At 31.7% G+C, this 22,260-nt stretch overlaps 2 protein-coding genes, 1 non-coding gene and 1 pseudogene across 3 annotated transcripts; 1 reads left to right on the top strand and 3 right to left on the bottom strand.

Moving 5' to 3' along the window:
• Window positions 1-7,240: 7,240 nt before the first annotated feature.
• Window positions 7,241-10,083, bottom strand: LOC120090134 (small ribosomal subunit protein uS11y). Its single transcript, XM_039047653.2, has 6 exons — window positions 9,904-10,083; window positions 9,442-9,561; window positions 9,323-9,368; window positions 9,053-9,138; window positions 8,210-8,339; window positions 7,241-7,568 (listed from the first exon to the last, which is right to left on the bottom strand). The coding sequence occupies exons 1-6, from the start codon at window positions 9,904-9,906 to the stop codon at window positions 7,501-7,503; spliced, it is 453 nt and encodes a 150-aa protein (XP_038903581.1). The 5' UTR covers window positions 9,907-10,083; the 3' UTR covers window positions 7,241-7,500.
• A 2,408-nt stretch (window positions 10,084-12,491) lies between these two features.
• On the bottom strand, window positions 12,492-14,671 carry LOC120091194 (alpha/beta-Hydrolases superfamily protein). Its single transcript, XM_039049098.2, has 5 exons — window positions 14,338-14,671; window positions 13,986-14,224; window positions 13,366-13,478; window positions 13,032-13,172; window positions 12,492-12,952 (listed from the first exon to the last, which is right to left on the bottom strand). Exons 1-5 carry the CDS (start codon window positions 14,585-14,587, stop codon window positions 12,703-12,705), a joined length of 993 nt encoding a protein of 330 aa, XP_038905026.1. The 5' UTR covers window positions 14,588-14,671; the 3' UTR covers window positions 12,492-12,702.
• A 66-nt stretch (window positions 14,672-14,737) lies between these two features.
• TRNAL-UAG (transfer RNA leucine (anticodon UAG)) lies at window positions 14,738-14,817 on the bottom strand. Its single transcript has one exon. It is a non-coding gene; the product is annotated as a tRNA-Leu (tRNA).
• Window positions 14,818-17,413: 2,596 nt separating this feature from the next.
• On the top strand, window positions 17,414-18,237 carry LOC150032865 (uncharacterized; annotated as a pseudogene).
• Window positions 18,238-22,260: the final 4,023 nt, after the last annotated feature.

Genomic DNA, 22,260 nt, shown 5'->3' on the forward strand with positions numbered 1-22,260 from the left:
TATGTGATGTTTTATTTCAAGATTAGTTGCATTAACAACAAACTAATAAACTAATATCCAAGGTTATTTTGTAGCTTAAATATGTATGAAGAGACATACGGGTGGATCGTGTTTAAGTGATAACCTAAATGGTATGTAGTAGATGGATAAGGTTGGATATCTTATCCTGGTGACACTACGAGTATGGCCCACTTTGTAGATGTTACATTGTTGTAAATTGCTACAAATAATCTGATCATAATCATTCATGTGGAGACATGTGAGCGGGGATATTCTATACAAAGGAGTGTGTATAAGACTGGACCACGAAATGTTTAGTCTCATTATCTAACTTCATTCATAATAGAGACTAACATTTCGCTAGGATGGTCATAGGTAACATGATCTGAATCCTGAATGAGTTGTAAACTCCTGCCTATGAGGGCGGTCCTTTGATTTGTATGGGTGAGACTGGCCAAATCGCTAACTCAATAAGCCTATCATTTTGGGGATTCGTCTGATTGGGGAGTTGGAAACACAACTACACAAGAAGGAATTCACTCCTTCCCAATGTTGAGTCAAGTAGATAAATTGCTCCCTTAAGGGCTGATTCTAAGGCTTGAACAATGTGGCACCACACCTGGCCCGAGAGGGGTTTGGTCATAGTTGGACTATGATTTATTGTTCATTAGAGAGATCAATGGTACTTAAGGAGTTAGATATAACTAGAGGGGCAAATTGGTGATTTTGATCCAGTTGTACTTACGAACAATTTGTGAATGGTCATCGTACTGTTGATTGGTTATATCCAATGGACATAGAAGTATATATGTAGTGCGAAGGGTGCAACTATAGGTCTTTCATAGAGTGCCCATCCATTAATGGATAGTGAATAATTTAATTAAAGAGTTTAATTAATTATTCACGTGCCGTTGGAGCTTCAAGCTACAGGTCCATGAGGTCCCCCGGTAGCTCAAAAGAGAATAAATGAGAATAATTTTTTGGAGTAATTTAAATTTTTCAAATTAATTGAGAGAATTAATTATATGTGATATAGTTAAGTTAATTTAATTTTATATGATACTAACTACTATAATGTATTTGACACATTATATTAAGTATTTATGAGAGGAAATAAATATTTGAATATGAGCCAAATATTAATTATATGAATTAAATTCATATAGTTGAATTTAATGTAAATGTGATTTATATTAAAAGCCATTTGTGAGAGAGAATTGAAACTAGAGGTTATATGTTATATATAATATAACATATAGTTATGTATGTATAATAAATTAGTTATTATATATATATATATATATAATATTTTAATTTATTAATATTATTTTATTTTATTTTAAATTAAAAGGAGGGAAATAACTTCCCTCCCCTTAATTCTCTCTACATCTAAGTGGGAGGATTATTCCTGATTATTCTTCTTCTTCTTGCAAATATATATATATATATGAGATTCAACACACAGAAGAGTTATGTGAAAAACCATTTTTTTTCTCTCCTCTCAATCTCCCTTCCCTTTCAAAAATAGTCAAAGCCCACTCTTCCTGGGTTCGAGAATATCAAGATTGCGTGTGTGGTAGTGTCCGGTTGGAGATCGAGGTTTCCTATTGAAGAAACGTTCTTCAAAAGATAAGGGTTTTCTAACCCATTTTAATTTTCTGCAATTTCGTTATTAGCATGCTGTAATTATTTGTTGTTAAATGCATGATTATTTTCTATCCTTGTAAAACTATGACTTTTGTAAAAATGGGATTTGGGACAATCCACTTCCGCTCAAGGATCTCCTCATCTAGGATCCTTCAGAAATGAGAATAACGATCATGTGTGAATTGGGGAAAACTCACCCGAAATGCTCAATCAGGAAAAAAAAATCTATAAGATAGGTGTGATGATGGGAGCTACGGGTGCAGGTATTCCTAATAAATTTATGCTTTTGTTGTCTATGATAGATAGTTGAATAAAGCAAGAAAGTGCCACTATTTATAGACAATTTGGCAAGTATGAGGTGGATTACATGAACACTAATAATGTGTAATGTTGAGACATATGGATAACACTTTGAAATGAAGGCATGACACATGGTCAATGAACACTAAGCATGAATGTCTAATAGGCATCCGTTATTATAATATTTATAATGCTCTCCCTTATATGCCCATTATATATATGAAAATAAGGATTCTAAAACAAAATCTGTTGAAAAATATCGACATAGAAAAGATTGGCTTCAGCGGAAAGAAGCAATCGAGGTAGAATTAAATCACTTTCAAAACGTCAGGTTTTTGGACCAATAGTCCAAACACCAGAAGGTGTCAAACCTGTGGGATACAAATGGGTATTTGTGAGAAAAAGAAATAAAAATAATGTGGTCACAAGATAAAAAGCAAGATTAGTTGCACAAAGTTTCTTGCAAAGACCTAGTATTGATTATGAGAAGATGTATTCTCCAGTGGTGGATGCAATTATATTAAGATACTTAATTGGTCTGACTATGTATGAAAATTTGGACATGCATCTTATGGATATAGTCACAACATATTTGTATGGATCTCTTGATAATGATATTTATATGAAAATCCCAAAAGGATTTAAGGAACCTGAAACATATAAATCAAATTCCCAGGAATTGTATTCAATAAAGTTACAGAGATCATTATATGGATTGAAACAATCAGGAAGAATGTGGTACAATCGCATGAGTGGATATTTGTTAAAAGAAGGATATCAAAATAGCTCAATATGTCCACATGTTTTTATAAAGAAATCATAACCTGAGATTTACTATATGTTGATGATTTGAGCAGAAACTCCTCAAGAGATTTCAAAGACAATAAAATTTCTGAAGAAAGAAATTGAAGTGATATATTTTACCTTAGTTTGCAAATAAAGCATAGAGCAAATGGAATTGCATCAATTTGTACATAAAAGATCTTTTGTGGATTATATACATCATTGAATACTTCTATAGCAGTTCATTCACTCAGTGCGAAAAGGATATATCATCTGATCTCATAAAGATGATGAAAAATATTAGGTCATGAAGAACCATAAATTTTGAAAAATAAATGCACTTATATAGCTTTACTAGTTTATACATTGCACTTTGTACTATTTTTCATTAATTTTGTTACATATATATGATATTTCTTTAAAAGAAGGATATTGGACTAGAGTTAACCATATGGTATGTTCTATTTGAGAATTAGTTTACATTGATTTATTTTATTCTTATAAATCTAATTATGATCTAGTTGGTTGTGAAGATGCAGGTTAGTTATCTAACCCATACAAGTTAGATCTTAAGCATATGATGGAATAAACAAGCGTGCAACGGAAGCAAACAGAATCAATAAGCACTCTAATTAATTTGAGTTCTAAAGCATGCTATTTCAGAAAATCAAAAGTTGGGTTTCAAATTTCATACCTTTGATGAATTCTTCCAATTCCAAGTGCTCTTCACTCCCAGTTCAGCTCCAAATCAACCGTAAACCACCAAGAGATCTTCTCTACTATTCTCAACCTAGAATTTGAGTGGTGAAACTCGAACTTGAGTGAAATTGTGAAGTTATTTTTCTAGGTTTGAGAGGAAAAAGAAGATGAGTGCAGAAATGCTTTCTTCAGCTCAAAGCACTACCTCTTCCACTTCAATTCTGAGTGTTTTATCACTCTTCAACATGTAAGCACTTCATTAGCCATGAATGCCAGCAGCTTGATCAGATTCAAGTGAAAATTGATGTGTGATTTTGCATGAAGAACACCTCATGCATGGAGGTGAAAGTGGAAAAAACCTACTTTCTCCAATTTTTTCAAAATTCTTAAATTTTCAATTTCTTTTAATTAATTCTAAATTAATTAAAACATGATTTAATAAATCCATAATTTAATTAAATAAAAATCCAATTTCTCAAATTGAATTGAAATTGGAATTCATTTGAATTTATAATTAATTAAACATATTTAATTAATTAATTAATTTAATATCAAATATTAAATTAATTACACAACTAATTTTAAACATGAATCATATTCATGTAATTAATATTTAAATCGATATTTAAATATTATAAACTCTCCAATTTTCTTTAATTTCAATAAACTAAATGTTAATTATATCATATATAATTATACAAACACTAATTCGAATTTGAACCTATTCAAATTCAAACCCTAGTTTCAATTTCAACATTGTCAAATTAAAATTCAATTTGAACAATTCAAATTGATATCATTCCAAATTCACTCAATTTATTAATTTGATAGGACTCCAATTATGTGGCAATATCAAGAAAGAAAGAATAGAGGAGAGGTGGTTGAATCGGTTAAGGATGACTTCCAATTCCATTGGGAGAAGTGGAGTTTTAAAAGAAGAAGGAAACAGAAAGAAAGGAGAAGGAATTCTGAATATCAAGAGTGAGGAAGAGGAGCTCTCGAGAGTAAGAGTTCGAAAGACACTGTCGTGGAGAAGTCATCGCAGTGTGTCGCTCATCGTCTACTTCCACTAGGCGATCGTGTAGTAGAGCTCAGCAATCTTGTAGCATTTGGAAGGCGATCGTATAGCAATTGGTAGGCGACCGTATAGAAACTGGTAAGCGATCGTGTAATAGTTTGGTAAGCGATCGTGTAGAAGTTTGTGAGCGATCGCGGGGTATTTTGTAAGTGATCGTTTAGTAATACTGAGCAATCGTGTAGAACTTGTAAACGATCATTTAGCAAATTGGTAAGTGATCGAGTAACTACTATAAGCGACTGTTTAGTCTTGTTTGACTCTTATCGTTTAATAAAGTTGTTCATCGTTTAATTGCTTTTCTGAAAGATTGTACCAACCCATTACGATAGTAAAGATTTCAAGAATCAGTATCCTAAAATAATTCAAGGTGTTCATGTTTTATGAGCTAGTAGAGGGCCTTATGAACCTACAGATCATGAGCTCCAACGATTAAGAGTAATGGCTAAAACTCTTTAGACCAAAGTAATCAGTATTCGTTAACTATCGAGTCACACCAGTATTCGTTAACATGTGGTTTGTCTTCTAGTAAAAATCTTCCAATGATATTATACGAAGACAACACAGCATGCATGTCCCAAATTAAAGAAAGATATATTAAAGAAGATAGAACAAAACATATTTCACCAAAGCGTTTCTACACTCGTGATCTTGAAGAAAATGGTGACATCTTTGTTCGAATGATAACCTAGCAAACTTATTTACAAAATCATTACCAATCGTAACCTTTGAAAAATTTGTGCACAATATTGGAATGCGGCGACTTATAGATCTCAAGTGATGTTTCCATGTGAAGGAGCAAATATACTATATTCTTTTTAGGAGTATAAATTATATGAACTATGTACTTTTTTCTCTTCACTATGATTTTCTTTTCCCATTGGATTTTTTTCGAGTATTATTTTAACAAGGCATATTTCATTTACGTAATGGGCAACTAAGGGGACGTATTATAAATATTATGATAATTAATAGATGCTCATGCTTAGTGTCCATTTGACTATGTGTCATGCCCCCATTTTCCAAAATGTTGTCCATGTGTCTCAATATTAAACATTATTAGTGTCCATGTAATTCACCTCTGCCAAATTGCCTATAAATGGTGGTATTTGATGGTTTTGGAAGACACACATTGGGTAAATTCCATAAATATTAGAGAAAGTGGAGAATTTAGAGAAATTTTTTATTTTATATTATGCTAATTTACTTTATTTTGTTTACTTATATATTATGTTTAATTTATTTTAATATTTATTTTTATTTTATTATTATATTATATTATATTTATTTTAATATTATATTTTATTGGTATCCATGTTCTACTTTTTAAGTTCACAAATTTTTTTATTTAATTATAACTAGACAGGATTCGAGTATACTCCTTTTTTTTAGTTAAACAATTTTAGTGACGGGAGATCAAACCATAAAATTTATGAGATAATGATTAATATATTAGTTTGTTTTAGGTTTAAATCCTATCTTTGTCTCTGAAATTTGAATCTTGTTCTATTTTGATTCTTAATTTTCAAAAACATCTATTTTAGTCACTAAACTTTTGAAATATGTATTTTTTTGCCCTTGCTCTTAAGATTCTCTTAACTCTTAAGCATGAAATCTCTTTAAGAGTGAAATCACATTTGACATGGGTTGAAAAAATGAATGTAAGGTAAAATGTCAACCACCAACATAGTAAAGACCAAAATCTAAATTCAATGACTTTTGAGGTTTCTTATAGAAAATCGCTTTATCAACTAATTCAAAATTAAAATTATGTGATCTACAAATAATAAGATTAGATATTTTTTAAAAAATTTATAAAAATACAAATTTAAATTAATAAATAAACATTTTATAATTTTTATACAAGTTAAACTATCTATGATTTATATTAATGCATATTTTTTTTGTGTTTTGTAAATCTTTTCTACAATATAATACAAATATCCATTCATCTCTCATATCGTTAGAAATATGATGATAATTTAATACCATGATCTTAAAATACTTCTTTAAAAAAAATATTGAAAAGATGTTATAACTTATAGGTTATAAGTTACTAACTACATCAAGTTTTGATTTTATTAGTTTTATTTTAGATGAAATACTCTTTTCGAACCTCGTACTTCTTTTTGCTTATTTTAGACTTTGTACTATTGAAATATCCATTTTAGTGCTTATAATTAAAAAGGTGACAAATTTAATCTCAATTATAAAATTTTAAAACAGCCTTTATACAAATCTTTTAATATAAATTAGTGACTACAATTTAAGTAAATTCGAGAACAAAGTGTCATGCCAAAATTTTAGTCAGAAAAAATGAGAAATAAAAATAAAATCTCAATTTCAAACCATCAACTTCAAACTTCAAACCAAAATTCTCCATATTATCATATCAAAGTAATCATATATAGAACTGAATGTAAATTTTATTCGAACTTGGAGGATTAAATTAAAAGATTGAGAAGTTAAAATAAAAAACAATAGCAAAACAAAACAAATGAAAGCTACTATAGTTGAAAGATTTCAAATGGTAAGTTCAAAAATAGAAAAGGTGGGCAGGACAGGACTAGTATCATATCCAACCTAATAAAAACAACAGAACACGATTTTAGCTTCTTGATCCTACTTATCACATACTTACAATTTAACGATATCAATTTGCAGTCAGTCACAAATAATGATGAAATGACAAACTGGAGAGAACAAGATCAGGAAATTGAAAGTGAGTACGGCATGTTTATGCGAACGAGTCATCATATTGATGTCATCAGATTAATTAAAAGGCAGCAAAAACTGAACTATACTCGTAGTCTTTGACGGTATTCCATGAAATCAAAAATGGCAAAAATGTTGGTAGAGAAACAAATAACCAGAACATCAAGGTTCTCACAATTTAGCAGATAAGAAAGAGCGAATTTTCCTCCAAAACCTATTACGGTATTCAACCGCCACCACATCCATGGTAAGAGCTCGACAATTTGGAAGGAGGCTCGGAATCATAACCTTCTTCCTCTCCTGCCACCCTTTCTACGAGTACTGTCTGTGGGAATCGGAGTTACATCCTCTGGAAAGATGGAATAAATTGCATCAACACAACAATCTCAAATGCTAAAATCACTTTTAAACATACTTTAATCACCGAAAATTAATTGCATATTTAATTTTATACTTTTAAAATCCACTTCAATATTATCCAAAATGGTTTAAATGATTAAACATATGTTTAAGAGTGATTTTGAAAATGACAAAAATTATATTAATAATTTCATATTCACGCCCAAACACATCCTTAGTTCGAAAGATAATGAACTTCAAAACTCCATGGAATTATGTATGGAACATGATGAGCATTGAAAGATTTGTTCCCTAGAGAGTATAATATATCCAACTTCAAAATCGGGTGACGTTCATACACCACTTGAATTCTATGCATAATCATACGGAATCATAAAAGCCAGAAGTAGTATGTAATGGGAATACGTTCAGGAGAATTACGCCTCCAATACGCACTATCGTATACATTAGATGCCTAATACTGTAGCAACTAGCAATCAATGATATGTCATTGGAGAAGTTTTTCCTACAGTTCCATTATTGGCTTTTGAGGAGTTCTCTCATTTATATTTCATTTTTAGGTGAATGAAATGTTTCAGTTTTATACAAGAACTAATGGCCACAAGTGAAGAAAGTATAAATATGATGTACCTATACGGCCAATTCGCATGCCTGAACGAGCAAGGGCCCTTAGAGCCGATTGAGCACCAGGCCCAGGAGTTTTGGTTTTGTTTCCACCGGTAGCCCGGAGCTTTATATGCAAAGCAGTAATGCCAAGTTCCTGCAAAGAAAACTCAGCAGTCAGGGAGATCATCAAAGAATGTTGTTTCACAGAAGAATAACCACAATAGTACAGAGCCAGTTATCTCAAAAGCAAGCCAATCTTCATGAAGGAAGCACAGATACAGATACAAGACACGGATACGACACGACAATGACACAGCGACAGCCCATTTTTTTTTAATTTAGGACACGAACACACCAAGGACACCTTTATTAAAATATATATTTCGTAATATATATATCATTTTTATACAAGAAAAAAAAAATAAAGTTAATGTGTTTATTTATTTCTATGCTTAAAACAATTAATTCAATGTATTTCGCTCTCAAATTTTATTACTTTTGTCATAAATGTGTTGACTCAGTATATGTAAGAAGAGTTTGACACATGTCTACCAGAAGTTGGTCCTATTTTGGCTTTGTACCAAAAGTGTCTAACATATCTATTACACTGACAAGTGTTCGATACGTATCCAACAAGTGTCGGAGTGTCCCTGTCCGACACGCTAGCCAAATTAAAGTGTCCATGCTTCTTAGAACATAATTCAACTAGCACAGAGTGTATACTTCTAACCAACAAAGTTTGAGATTTGAATCAAGCAAGCCAATTCATACAAATGCATTACTCTTGCCATTTACAGAGCAGTTTTCACCATTTAGACTGAGAAAATTCAGATCAAAAGAAACATAAAATCCAATTAGTGACCAAACCTTGCATCTTTGAGAAACGTCCTGTGCAGCAAGCATGGCAGCATAAGGGGATGATTCATCTCTATCAGCTTTCACCTTCATACCACCTGAACAAAGAAAAGATATTACTTCAAGTACAACAACACAAGATGGAAAATAGTAAATTCACGATGACGGTCAATTATGAAATTCAGGAGCCATGATCGACCAAAAACCATGCCTGTGACCACAAGACGCAGCCAAAAGCAATGCCACAATCAATTTTAACATTGAGTGGAATTGATTTCGTACCAGTTATGCGGACAAGTGTTTCCCGACCAGACAAATCAGTCACATGCTGCAGTTTCAAGCACAGAACAATCAGTATTACACAAAAAAAACAACATGAAGAATCCAGTGAAATGACTCACAATAAAAGTGTCATTAAACGAAGCAAAAATGTGGGCGACACCAAAGACATGCTCTCCTTCACGAACAGCAGGGCCAAGGGTGACAGTTTCCTCCTTAGGCTCTCTTGTCTTCCTTCTCGACTACATAATACACATCACAAAGGGAGTAAACCATCAGCTAACCTTCAAAGTGTAATGCTACCTCAAATTTTGTGTTTGAAATACAAATTTGAAGGAAGAACAATGGCAACGAGAGAAAATTAAACAGAGGTATGAAAATTCGTGGCACTTCTTTCCAGGGACTATACAAACAGATACTATACTTCGAGTAGATTGATAACCACAAAATTTTTCATAAGACTTCCTACATTTTCTTAGAATCTAGCCATTATAATCTGCCGGTAACTGAAACTATATTCTCAGTGATTGAATACGGTAATCATAATAGAAAAGAAAAAGAAGATGATGAAAATGATTAAATACCATGGTGAAGAGTAATAAACTAGAATCTGCAGGTGAAGATTAGGGTTTTCGAAACTTTGTCTGAACCTTCAACCTTCTACGGTCTAAAGCTTCCGGTGGAAGAAGATGTTGTATTTTATATTTAGGGTTTTCAGAATGAGGGCCAAGGTGAAATAACCTGATCGTCCTCCGAGTTTCCTTGAATTATGAATTTGCCCCAAATCTTCTCTTTTAATTATTTTAGTTTTTTTTTTTTTGTAAGGATAATTATTTTGGGCTACCCAAATTTTGGTGAAAAAATAAAATTTGTCCAGCTTTTTGAAAATGAGGTTTTTTGACGTTTTAATTACGTTAAATTCGGATGAAATTATCAAAAAGGAACTTCGCACACGTAAAATGGGTTTTCTGGATCGTTATTATCATTCTCTCGTTCCCTTTCCTTTAACAGGTCACTCGCATCTCTCCCATTCTCTTAAGGTCTCACTTTGTTACTCTCATTTTTTGGTCTCACTCTGGTGGGCAGTCTCTCTTTGTAACGCAAATTAAATAGAGGGAGAGAAGAAGAAGAAGACGATGACGGTCGGAGCTACTCGTGTAGACTCGTCGAAACTAGTGTGTGGTCTCATCGAAGTTGATTGCATCGGAAGAAGAAATAAAGATTTGTAAAATTGCTTGATGATGAAGTAAGCAAAAGACCAAAATTTTCAAGTTTTAAAAAACTGAAACAAAAATCATGTTGAGCCTTGAGAAGGATGTTTTAATCAATTTTCTAAATTATTTTAGTTTAATTTCTAAAAATTATGAAGTCCTTTTGTTTTGTTAAATTACAATCTCAATAGAAGGTTTTACCTTATTTCTTAAGTTTACATTTAATTTGTGTCAGTTTGAAAAAGTTTATGATAATTTTTGAATTTTTGAATTTTATGTTAAATAGATGTCAGTTTAAAAATTTTCTAACAAGCCCCTTAACTAACAATTTTGTCTAGGCCTATTTGTCATTTTTAAAAATTCATGACCATATTAATCGCCTAACTTAATGCTCTAAAAGGGTCATGTAAATAAATATTTTTTTTAAAGGCTTAGAGATAATGGATTCGAGTCATGGTGGTTACCTACCAACGAGTTACTTGAGCACCTCTTGACTATTTATAAGAGAGGTGGTCACCATGGTTAAAGGATGGGCACAATAAGAAAAATCGAAGTTATAATCTCTATTCAAAGATAGATATAAATAAGTTGAATTATGTTCAAGTTGACACTTTATTAATACAAACACAAAAGAAAAAAATACAAAAGATAGAAAAAGAAACCAAAAAGAGTAAAAGAGCGAGAGAAAGAAATGTGAAAATACTTAGAAGAGTAAGAGTATCAACTATCACGTATGGGCGCTTTTCTTTAGGAAAGAAAAAGCAAAAAGTGACGACTAATGAGACATGAAGATCTAAAAGTAGCTATTAATGCCTAAAAAAATGTAATCTCAAAATTATCTTTTCGATGGGAATCAAAATAGCTCAAAAGGAGAGATTTTAGGATGTTCAATAACTTTAGATACTATGCTATTTTATGAATACCACACTCCAAACATGATAATCTAGATACTCATAAGATGGAAATTTTAAACTAGCACGAATCAAACGATCCTTAAAAAGCATATATAGCAAGTTTCTGACCTTTTATTTAGTATTTATTAGTATTTGAACCTTCGGTAGGTCCTTGACATATTCAACATTATTTTATAATTCATGAATGTATTAATCACCATGGGTTGTCCTAATGTCCAATAAAGGATGTGTATGACAAAAAGAGCTTAGTGAAAATGGACGTAATATATGATAGTCACATACTTATAGTTTACTATCATACTGAGCATATCAACTATTCTTATGAGAGGTGGCCATCATGGCTTAGAGATGTGCACAATAGAGCAAGGCGAAGTTATAATCTCTACTCAAAGATTTAATATATTCCTTACTTAAACATCCCGCGAGTTGAGTTAGTATGTTGGAGTCAATAAATCTGAAGCTATAAAGATATTATTTGCTTTTATACTCTCGAAGGAAGCCATAAACGAAGATGGTGCATGCTCAGAGATCCTTGTCTGGGGTGAGCCTAAGAGATCCTTGTCTCGAGTGAGGAGAGTGAGTGTTACGTAGGTCGACGTGTAAAACTAAGCTACATCTCGACTGAACATGAACTAAAAACTAACAGCAATAAAGAGGGTGCATGCTCATCATCTAGAATCATGCATCGTACACCTTAATAAAGAGGTTGATCATGAAGAACAGTGATTAATACAAGGAACATCCTCATAGAAAAGACAAGTTAGATTTGATTAAAGATAAAACTGATAGTTTTGTTAAGTGTGTATTACTTAATACTACATGCAAGTAAGTTTCTTTTGGCTTAGAGATCGAGCCAACTAGAAAATAGTTCAACTTCAAAGATTTAAGGGTTGAATTCTAAAAAGACTACCTTCGTTAAGCTTAAAAAACTACCTAAATATGATTGAACTATAAGCTCAAGACATAGAAGCTCAAAGTGGCCTTATCTTGCAACATAGAGAAAAACAGGTAAATGAAAAGGACAACAAAAAAAGCTGAAGCAACATATACATCAAATTGAAACTACATAAACTTAAAACTGAAACATGAAACCAAGTTTCCCGCATCGATTTTCGGGTTACAAGCTTTCAGACGACTTATCAACGTCGTAAATGGTCATCAGAATTTGATGTTAAATTTTTTGGGGTACAATTCATGATCTAAATAAATATTTGGTTTATTTGATAGCAGAAAACTAATGACTCAAAAAGAAGTCGACTCAAAGGGATGAAATTCTTGGAGTAACTATGTCAAGGAGTCCCTTTGGATTATCCACATGAACCCAGTGGCCTGAATTTGGAAGAACGTGAACAGAAACCTGTCCTTTAGATTCCTCTAATCCCTTGCTGGAGAGGCTTTCAAGTTGCTGAACAACATCATGGCTCCAGCGATCGCTATTTGCTGCCCGAACGATTGCAATCTCCGTGTCTTTTGGAGGATGCTCCAGAAGAGACCAATATGATGTTTCCCTATAGAAAGTTTAGTTCACAAATCAACGCTCACTTACCTTTTTAAAAGAAGTGGCTTGGGATTGGATTCAATAGGTACCTGAAAGAATTGAACATCTGTACAGCACCTTCGAGATTGAAAGTCCATGTTTCATGCTCCCTAGATTTCTTCAGATTACTGCCTATCCATTCTGATAATGACTTCGAGAAACCAAGTTCCATCATATGATTAACAAGCCACCTGGTCACCCAAAAAAAAAAAAAGAAAACCTTACCATTTAACTACATGAGCAAGAACATTTGAAAGAAACAATAACATGTCACTGGAGCAAAATCAAAAGAAATCCAAGAGCATGTTACAATGAGCAGCTAGTAATTCAATGTTAAGCTCAAGGGAAAACTAACTACACAAGAAAGGGATAAGTAAGTTTTACTTCCTCGACGGTACCAACAAAGGTAAACTCTGCAATGTTTTCAGAACTTTCTCGACTTCTCCGTCACTATTTTCGGGGTTCACATTTCCAGGGACTGAATCAAGCACCCACAGCTGCTCTGCATCAAGGAAATATGAACAAAGGCAAATGATTCCTTTTAATGTGGGCAGAGTAAAATTTCCCCAACTCGTAATAATATGAAATAGTATGCTCACAGCCAATTCAAACATCAGATGCTAAAATCAAGCTAAGAATATCCATGTATATATATATATACACAATAGGACATATAATCATTACATATTTTGCCAGTGACAAAGAAATATTCTAATTCCACAGAAAATCAACAAAATGGATGTAGTTCTTTGATATCCACAAAGTAAAGTCAGTTTATAATCAACAACGTGCTCTATCATTATATTCTGAGAATGCCTCAATCAAAACACGAACAAATCTTAATAGCAAGCCCTATTTCTCAATGAATCACAAAAATTCATGACCTTCTTAAAGTGTTGAGAATCATGAATATATGTAAAACAAATAGTCCATTAGTAGATTATTCTATACAGGTTTTTTCCAATGCAAAAATTTAGCGTTGAACACGAGATGGTTAAGCAAACCTGCTTGGGCAATGAAGCCGAATCTCCATAATCACCATGATTACAGCTCTGCAAAAATTGAAGCGCGACCTTCCCACCCATGGAATGACCCATCACAACATCCGGCCACGCCCAGTCTTGAGACTCGATTAATTTCGCTAAATCCTTGGCAGCATTCACCATATCATGAGGAAGATCAAGACCTCCCATTTCAGCTGATCTCCCATGGTTCCTTAAATCCACAAGCACCACTCTCCATTCTATTGAACCACAATCAACACAACCAAACACTCATACATCTAATAATAGTCGAGAATTCCTAGAATAATCCTAGTATACCCCGAGATTAAAGATACTTAAAAAAAATACATACCGGCAGAAGAGGAATTAGAAAGCCTTGAGAGAAGATTCCGAGAGAAGGACCTCCAATTTCTTCCCGATCCCAAGAGACCGTGAAGAATGAAAGCAGTTGAATCGTAAGGTCGGTCGGGTGAAGTTCGAACCTCTTCGTAGGCGAGAGTTTGTAGAGATCTCCACGAGCGGCCATTATAAGATAAATCCGGCGAGTTAAGGATCCGAGAGAGGAGGCGGATGCCGGATTTGTTTCTGAAAATTCCGGCCATTTTCAACCGGAAGAAGAATAAGAAGGAAAAAAACTTTTCTGTGTGAATTATTAATTTAGTGGAAGGGAATTATGGAGAATTAAAGGAACAAAGCATTGATACGACGACGTATGGTTAGATTTGGGGGGGGGGAGAAAGAGTGAAAAAACGTGACAGCTGTGGGATTTGAACCCACGCCCTTTCGGACCAGAGCCTAAATCTGGCGCCTTAGACCACTCGGCCAAACTGTCGAATTGTTGACGACGTTAAAACTAAAAATTATTTATTATTATATTTACTATTTTCTCGTCTATTTTGAAAACATTTTTTTTTTTTTAATAAAACAAACATTATTTTAGCCAAAGTCTTCGAACTTTTGTTAGCACATTGCTTTTGAGTGGTGAAGCTATCTGGATAAGATCAATAAGTTGTAATAATTTCATTTTGAAGATTTAATATTTGATGAGTCACACCAATATCTTTAATTAATCTTAGAGTTTCATCAAATTTTCATCCAACTTAATAAATAAGAATTATAAATTTGTGGGACTCGAACACTTTGGGGTTAGATTTTTATTTTTTAGATCAACAAGAGTGTGAAGATGGGAGCCATTATCTCTTGAATTCGAGAGAATATACCTAAACAAGTTGAGTTAATATCTAATCAATGGTTAACTTTTAAGTTTCAATAAAAGTCATGAGTTCGAACATGAAATAAAACTAACTTTAATTATTTTATAATAATAACACAACTGTAAGAATGGAAAATTAAACTTTCAATCTTTAAAAAAAAATAGTGTATGTCAATTACCATTAAATTAAATGAATTTGAGTAATGTGCAATATTAACCACTCTCACATATTTCAACAAAAAATGTTTCTCGATATACTATTAATTTCATACTTACTACATGTCATGTGAGATAGAAATGACATTTAAGATACATATTAATTTATTGACATACTTATAATATGTAAATCAAGACTATAGATGAATCCATTAAATTTTTTATTTGGTGTCTAATGAACATCTAAATTTTAAAATATTAATAGACTATTAAATATTTAATTTTGTGTCTAAATATATTAATTAATTTTAAAGAAATGTTGAATATGTCTAAAAAAAACCTTATTAGACATTTTCAAGATGAAGAATATCAATCACGAAAATAAAAGTTTAAAAACCTACTAAAATCAAATAGGATACCAAATGAACAGTTAGTTGACATGTCTACTTTATTTGAGATCAAATGTTCAACTTCCACTGCATGTATGTTTTACTAAAAAAAATGTTAAAATATCAAGATGATCCCTATAATTAAAATTGGTTAAATTTGAGTTCATATATTTTTAATAAATTATAAATTTAATTCCACTACTAAATTTTAAAAAATAACATTTTTACCATCAATTTTGAAAAACATATTATAATTTCTCATATAAAAATATTATTGTTATTAAATTATTTTATGTTAAAGAATAAATAAATAAAACTTTCAAAATGGACAATTTGGATTTACTAGAGAAAAAATATCTTTCAAAAATATCATTTTTATCTAAACTCTTTTGATAAAAAAAAATAGGCAAAATATACTTCAAAAAATTTTTTTAGTATTTTTTAAGCACTTCGATTTCTTTCAAAATTACTTATTTTCAGTTAAACCAAACACAACCTAAATTGTAGATTTATTAGAAGTGATTGAAGTTCAACAATTGAAAGTATAGAGATTAAAATCAAACAAATTTTAAAGTACTGTATTAAAACAGTATTTTTTTAGGTTAAAATACTATTTTGATCTCTATACTTTGAAGTTTGGTTAATATTAATCCATATAATTTCAATTGTACAATTTTAGTTCATGTACTTTCAATAAATCTTAAGTTTAGTCCTCAATGCTAATTTATTGTTGGTTTTTTAAAAAGACTCTTTACATTATCTACAATATTTTTGCTATAAATTTTGATATCATATTCATATATTTTATTTCTTACAACAAAAATTATTGTTTTTATTATTTAATCAATTTCAATAAAAATTAGGAGAAAATAAATTTTTAGTCTCTTATGCATTTAGTTCCTAAAGTTTCAATGGAGCCATTTTGACCCATTAATTTTGTAAAATAGGTTTATAAAAGGTCTTTACCCCTAATTTAGACATATATTTTTTATATTTTAAACTTTAATAGGATATTTATATATATATATCCTCAAAATATATTTGGTGGACTAAATTTAAGATTTATTGAAAATAGAAAGATTAAAATTGAATCAAAAGTATAAAAACTAAAATTTATTAACTAAAGTATAAAGTATGTTGATCAAAATGATGATTTAGTTTTTTTTAATTAGTAAAAATTAAATATGATACTTTTAATTTTAGAAAATAAATATTATATCTCCTTAAAATTTAAGGTTTATTAAAAATATAATAACTGAAATTGAACAACCTTCACGTACAGATATTTAAATAGTATTTTAATTTATTTTATTTTTTTAAAGAACAATGATTTGGTATAACCTAATCTGTAATTATCATTTGTGCTCCCTACTTTTCTACCACAAAAAAAAAAAATAGAAAAAAATTTATTTTTTAATAAAATAAAAATATCACAATATTTAATTGTACATGTACGAAGATAGATGCAGAAGCTTTCCAAATCGACAAAGGTTACAAAGGGAGGTTGACATATGTAGATGGAGTACGACAGAAAGATACATCAAGGACGCCGACAGTGACAAACTTTCGGTGGAATTTTCCCAATTTCTCCTTTTTTTTTTTTTTTTTAATTTCTTTAATTCCCCATTTCACCCTCTCTCCGCCGCATCACACACATCTTTCAATTCCAAATGGACTCTTCGTCCTCCTCTCTTCTCCGCCACTCCTCTTCTTCCTCCACTTCTTCTCTTCCCCTCCGTCGCAATCTTCCTCCCCTGTCTCCGACTCCGACGAGTTCGACAAATCCGAGCTCTTCTGGACCGCCCATTTCGCCTCATCATCCAACAACTCCCCCTTCCGCTCCAAAATAATCTCCAGCAATGATTGTGCCTCCAATTTCATCCATCCTCCAAACTCCAGCATCCTAGCCGCCTTAACCGATTACGCCGATTATGATCGAAAACAAAGAATCGGAACGATTCTGACTCGAGAGATTTCGATTACTAAACCCTCATCATCGTCGTCGATGCGATCGATTCTGAGGTCGGTTCAGAGTAATAGAGATTATTCTCAATCTGTGCCTTGTAGGAAGTTTCAGCAATCGGCTCCGATTAACGTGCCGGAAGCGATGAGGAAACAGAGGAATAATGAGGAGATCGTTAGGAGGGAGGATGAAATGTTGCCGCCACATGAGATAGTGGGGAGAGGCTCCGGCGTGTCGCCGAACACGACGTTTTCGGTGCTGTAAGGGGCAGGAAGGACTCTGAAAGGAAGAGATCTTCGTCGAGTTAGAAACGTCGTTTGGCATAAAACAGGTTTTGTTGATTGAAAATGGGTTTGGTTGAATTTTGAAGTTTGAATTCCGATGATCTTCTTCTTTCCTCCATTTTCTTCTTTTTGTGTAAAACTGGAAAAGGGGAACCCTTCTTCTTCTTCTTCATCCTCTGATCGATCAGTTTTTTCCCTTCTTAGTTGTGAGGAATGAAATGGATGAACTCTGAAATTTTAGCTCAAATTATGAGTCGCTGCCTGTGATCGGAACTACCTATGTTTTTGTTTCCGTTTACTGTTTTCTTTTTCTCTCTATAGTTTCTTGAGAATTTAATACATAAACATTTGTAATAACTATTTTTGTTTTTGTTTTTTTTTTTTAAAATATGTTATCGATTGAGGTTAGAGATTTTAATTATCTACTCAATTTATTCTAAAATATATATTTACAATAAAAATAAGATTAAAGTTAATTTAACTCCAACCATGGTGAAATTTCTGGATTGAAGTCTCGAAATTCCGATAGGATAGAAAATCAGTAGTTATTTGCAATTTAGCTTTCACCTACTTTTTATATATATATATATATATATATAAAGTTATATATTACTCTCTCCATGAATATATTCTCTCTTCATATGTTTCAAAACCATTTCTTCCTCACCCTCTCTTTTCTCCTTCTGGCATTGTGAGTTTAGACGGGAGATAGATGATGTACGACAGTCCGACAACGGAGCGAGCATGGGACGACACGAAACGACATGGGGAAAATCAACGTGTGGCGGACGCGAACCGAACGAACGACGGTGGCAGACTCAAAGCGAACGAATGACAGACCTGATTCAACTCTTAATTTTATTTTTTTTCTTTTTTTTATATGTACTGTAATATATATGTATTTAATAAAATAAAATAAAATAAAAAACAACTTTCATAGGAAATTTGATATATGCTACAATATATGTATTCATTTATTTGATATAAACGAGAGTTTTTTTTTTTATTTAGACTTCATATATTATGACATGTATAAATTATGATTGTTGTGATTTCGAACTATCTAAATGGTATATGATATATACTGTGATATAACTAAAATTTGTGAAGATTTATATACCATGATATATTTCATATATTGGTTTGTATTCTGATTTATGTCAAACATTGAGTCAATTTATAATTTATAAACTATAATATTTCATATATTGGTTAGAATATTTTCAAATACCTAACAAAATATTGTAAGGTATATTTAAAATAACCATGAATCCGTAAAAAAAAAAAATCAATAAGTTGATACGTAAAAACCAATGTAAATAAAAAATAAAATTTCATCAAATGCATTTTTTTCTCTAAGAGTGAAAATAGAAAAAAAAATTATATTAAATATATTTTCTCTCTCCATAATAAATAAATTTTCCCTCTCCATCATTAAGAGAGTTTCGTAGATAGAGAAATATATATACAAATTGAATATAAATAAATGAAAAAGGGTAAAACTATTTAAAAAAAAAAAAAAAAAAAACACAAACACTAAAAGACGTTTATAAAAATATATGGCCAAAAAGTTCATTTTTAATCTTGTGCTCCCTCATCAACAATTATACAGATATTTACTGTTGGGGTTGATGCCCTAAATCTCGTGGGTACTGTAGTTTGTAATTGTAGTGTACAGACAAATTTATTTATTTAATAAAATATGAGATATTTATTCGACATTTATTAACATTAACCCACAAACCAATAAACTAACATCCAATGTTATCTTTCGTAGCTTAAACATGTATGTAGAGACATACACGTGGATCGTGTTTAAGTAATAACCTAAATGGTTTGTAATATATGGATAAGGTGGGGTACCTTATCCTGGTGATACTATGAATATGACCTGTTTTGTAGATGTTACGATTGTTGTAAAGTGTTATAAATAATCAAACCCTGATCATTCGTGTAGAGAGATGTGCACGGGGGTATTCTATACAAAAGAGTTTGTATAAGACCGAATCACGAATTGAATAGTCCCATTATATACACCATTAATAATAGAGACTTACATTTCACCAGGATGACCGTATGTGACATTATCTGAATTCTGAGTGAGTTGTGAACTTCTGCCTATGAAAGCGATCCTTTAATTTGTATGGCTGAGAGTGGCCAAATCGCCGATTCAATAAGCCTACTATTTTGGGGATTCTTCTGATTGGAAAGTTGGGAAGATAGTTACATAAGACGGAATTCACTCATTCCCTAATGTTAAGATAAGTAGATAAATTCCCTAATGTTCATTAGAGGAATCCATGGCAGCTAAGGAGTTAGATGTAACAACAGGGAAAAACGGTAATTTTAGCCCAGCTGTACTTACGAACAAATTGTGAAGAGTCGTCACACTATTGACTGGTTATATCTAATGGACACAGAAGTATATCTATAGTGCGATGAGTGAAGTTGTTGGTCATTTGATAAGAAATGGATGTTAAATAATATAATTAAAAAAAAGTTTAATTGATTATTCAAGTACTAATGGAGCTTCAATCTACAAGTCCATAAGGTTCCCTTAGTAGCTAAACATGGATTATTGAGAATTAATTTTGGATTAATTTGAATCGTTCGAATTAATTGAGAGAATTAATTATATGTGATACAATGAATTTAAATTAATATAATGTATTTGATACATTATAATATAAAATTTATTTAAGAAAAATCAAATACTTGGGTATGATTAATGTAACATCCGAATTTCAGAAAAATTTAAGTTAATTTTCTAAAATTATTGAGTTTAAATTTCCCTTTCATTTGGAAAATTGGGATTAAATTGAAATAATTGAAAAACTAGTTAAATTAAATTTAATTGATTAGATATTCGAACATATTATCTTGAAAATATTGAATTTTGCTTTCCTTCGATTTTAGATTTTAGGGTCAACTTAAAAATAATAATAATAATAATTAATTTCATGTGGTTTTGAATTGATTTAAATATTTAGAAAGATTTAATTTGTATCAAATTGATCTTATTTCATTTAATTTTGGTTTTTGAAGCCTAAACTAAGATAATTTGAAAAGTTAATTGGTTTATTAATTTAATAGAATCTTTGGAGATTTTTGGAGATATTGTGATAAAATATTTTATTTATCTTTTCAAATTTTGAAAAAAATAAAAGAATTGAGATTTTTCGAAATTAAATGAGAGTGAAAATAGGCAAAAAAAAAAAAAAAAAAAATCGGGGAGAAAGCAATTCGGTTTTTCAGCGACAGCTTCCACAAAATTGTCAATTGCTAAATTTTGAACCGTTGAATCGTGCTCAAATTTGGTCAGTCTATTTTAGACATATAGAGTTTCATTTTGAACGGTTGGATTGTTGTTTGAAGCTCTGGTTTGTTCGTAATCGCTGCTAAATAAAATCTATAAAACTAGCCATTCCCTTTCTCCCTCACTCTTGCAAACCCTTCTCATGCAAGACCCCCACTACCAGCCGCTGGCTTAAACAATTTATGCCGTCTGATAGCAACACTTGTTGCCTATCTATGGTTGCCACTGCCGCTTATACCATTATTACCGAAATTGATATTTTGGGTAAGTTTTAGAAGTCTTGGAGGTTCTTGACCATCCATTAGCTTTTGGCCCAAATTGATTGATATCATTTACGTTTCGCTTTTAGATTGAAGTTTGGGAGCATTTCTGGTCACTTTCCAACAAGAGAAACGAGTTTTTGAACATTTACTATTCGAAGTTTGGAGATCAGTGGTGTGCTTTCTAGCAGGATTTATGATCGTTCGGTCCTTTCATTGGCTTTAGTTCAAGTAAATTGTTGGAGTTGGTTGTCGAGATAACTGTCATTGACTTAATTTATGGTAAGTGAATCTATTACCGGTATTTCCGTCTCAGGCACCATAATTTGGGTTTATCAAGTTACTTATTGAGATCTAGAAGCTAGACTTGGAAGTTGTAATACCTTATTGTGTATGTATATTTTTTTGGAGTTTGAGCACATTTGAGACTGCGTGTTATGTCATGATATGAGTTGTGGAACTACCCATGAAATATTTGTATATGATGCATGATTAGACTAGTGGGACGATATACCATCTCATCTCGATGCATGTATATTTACTGGGGACCGATAAGTCCAATTTCATGTTTGACGGTGAGCCTTTGAACCGCTAGACATGCATGTATCGACAAGTTCATGTTCATATTATTTTTTCCATGTTTTTCGGTGTGCCTTGAGGCCACTAGACATGCATGAACCGACAGGTACACGTT

This window comes from Benincasa hispida, chromosome 11 (assembly GCF_027475165.1).
Source record: "Benincasa hispida cultivar pf3 chromosome 11, pf3_genome.v1.1, whole genome shotgun sequence".
Lineage (NCBI taxonomy): Eukaryota > Viridiplantae > Streptophyta > Magnoliopsida > Cucurbitales > Cucurbitaceae > Benincasa > Benincasa hispida.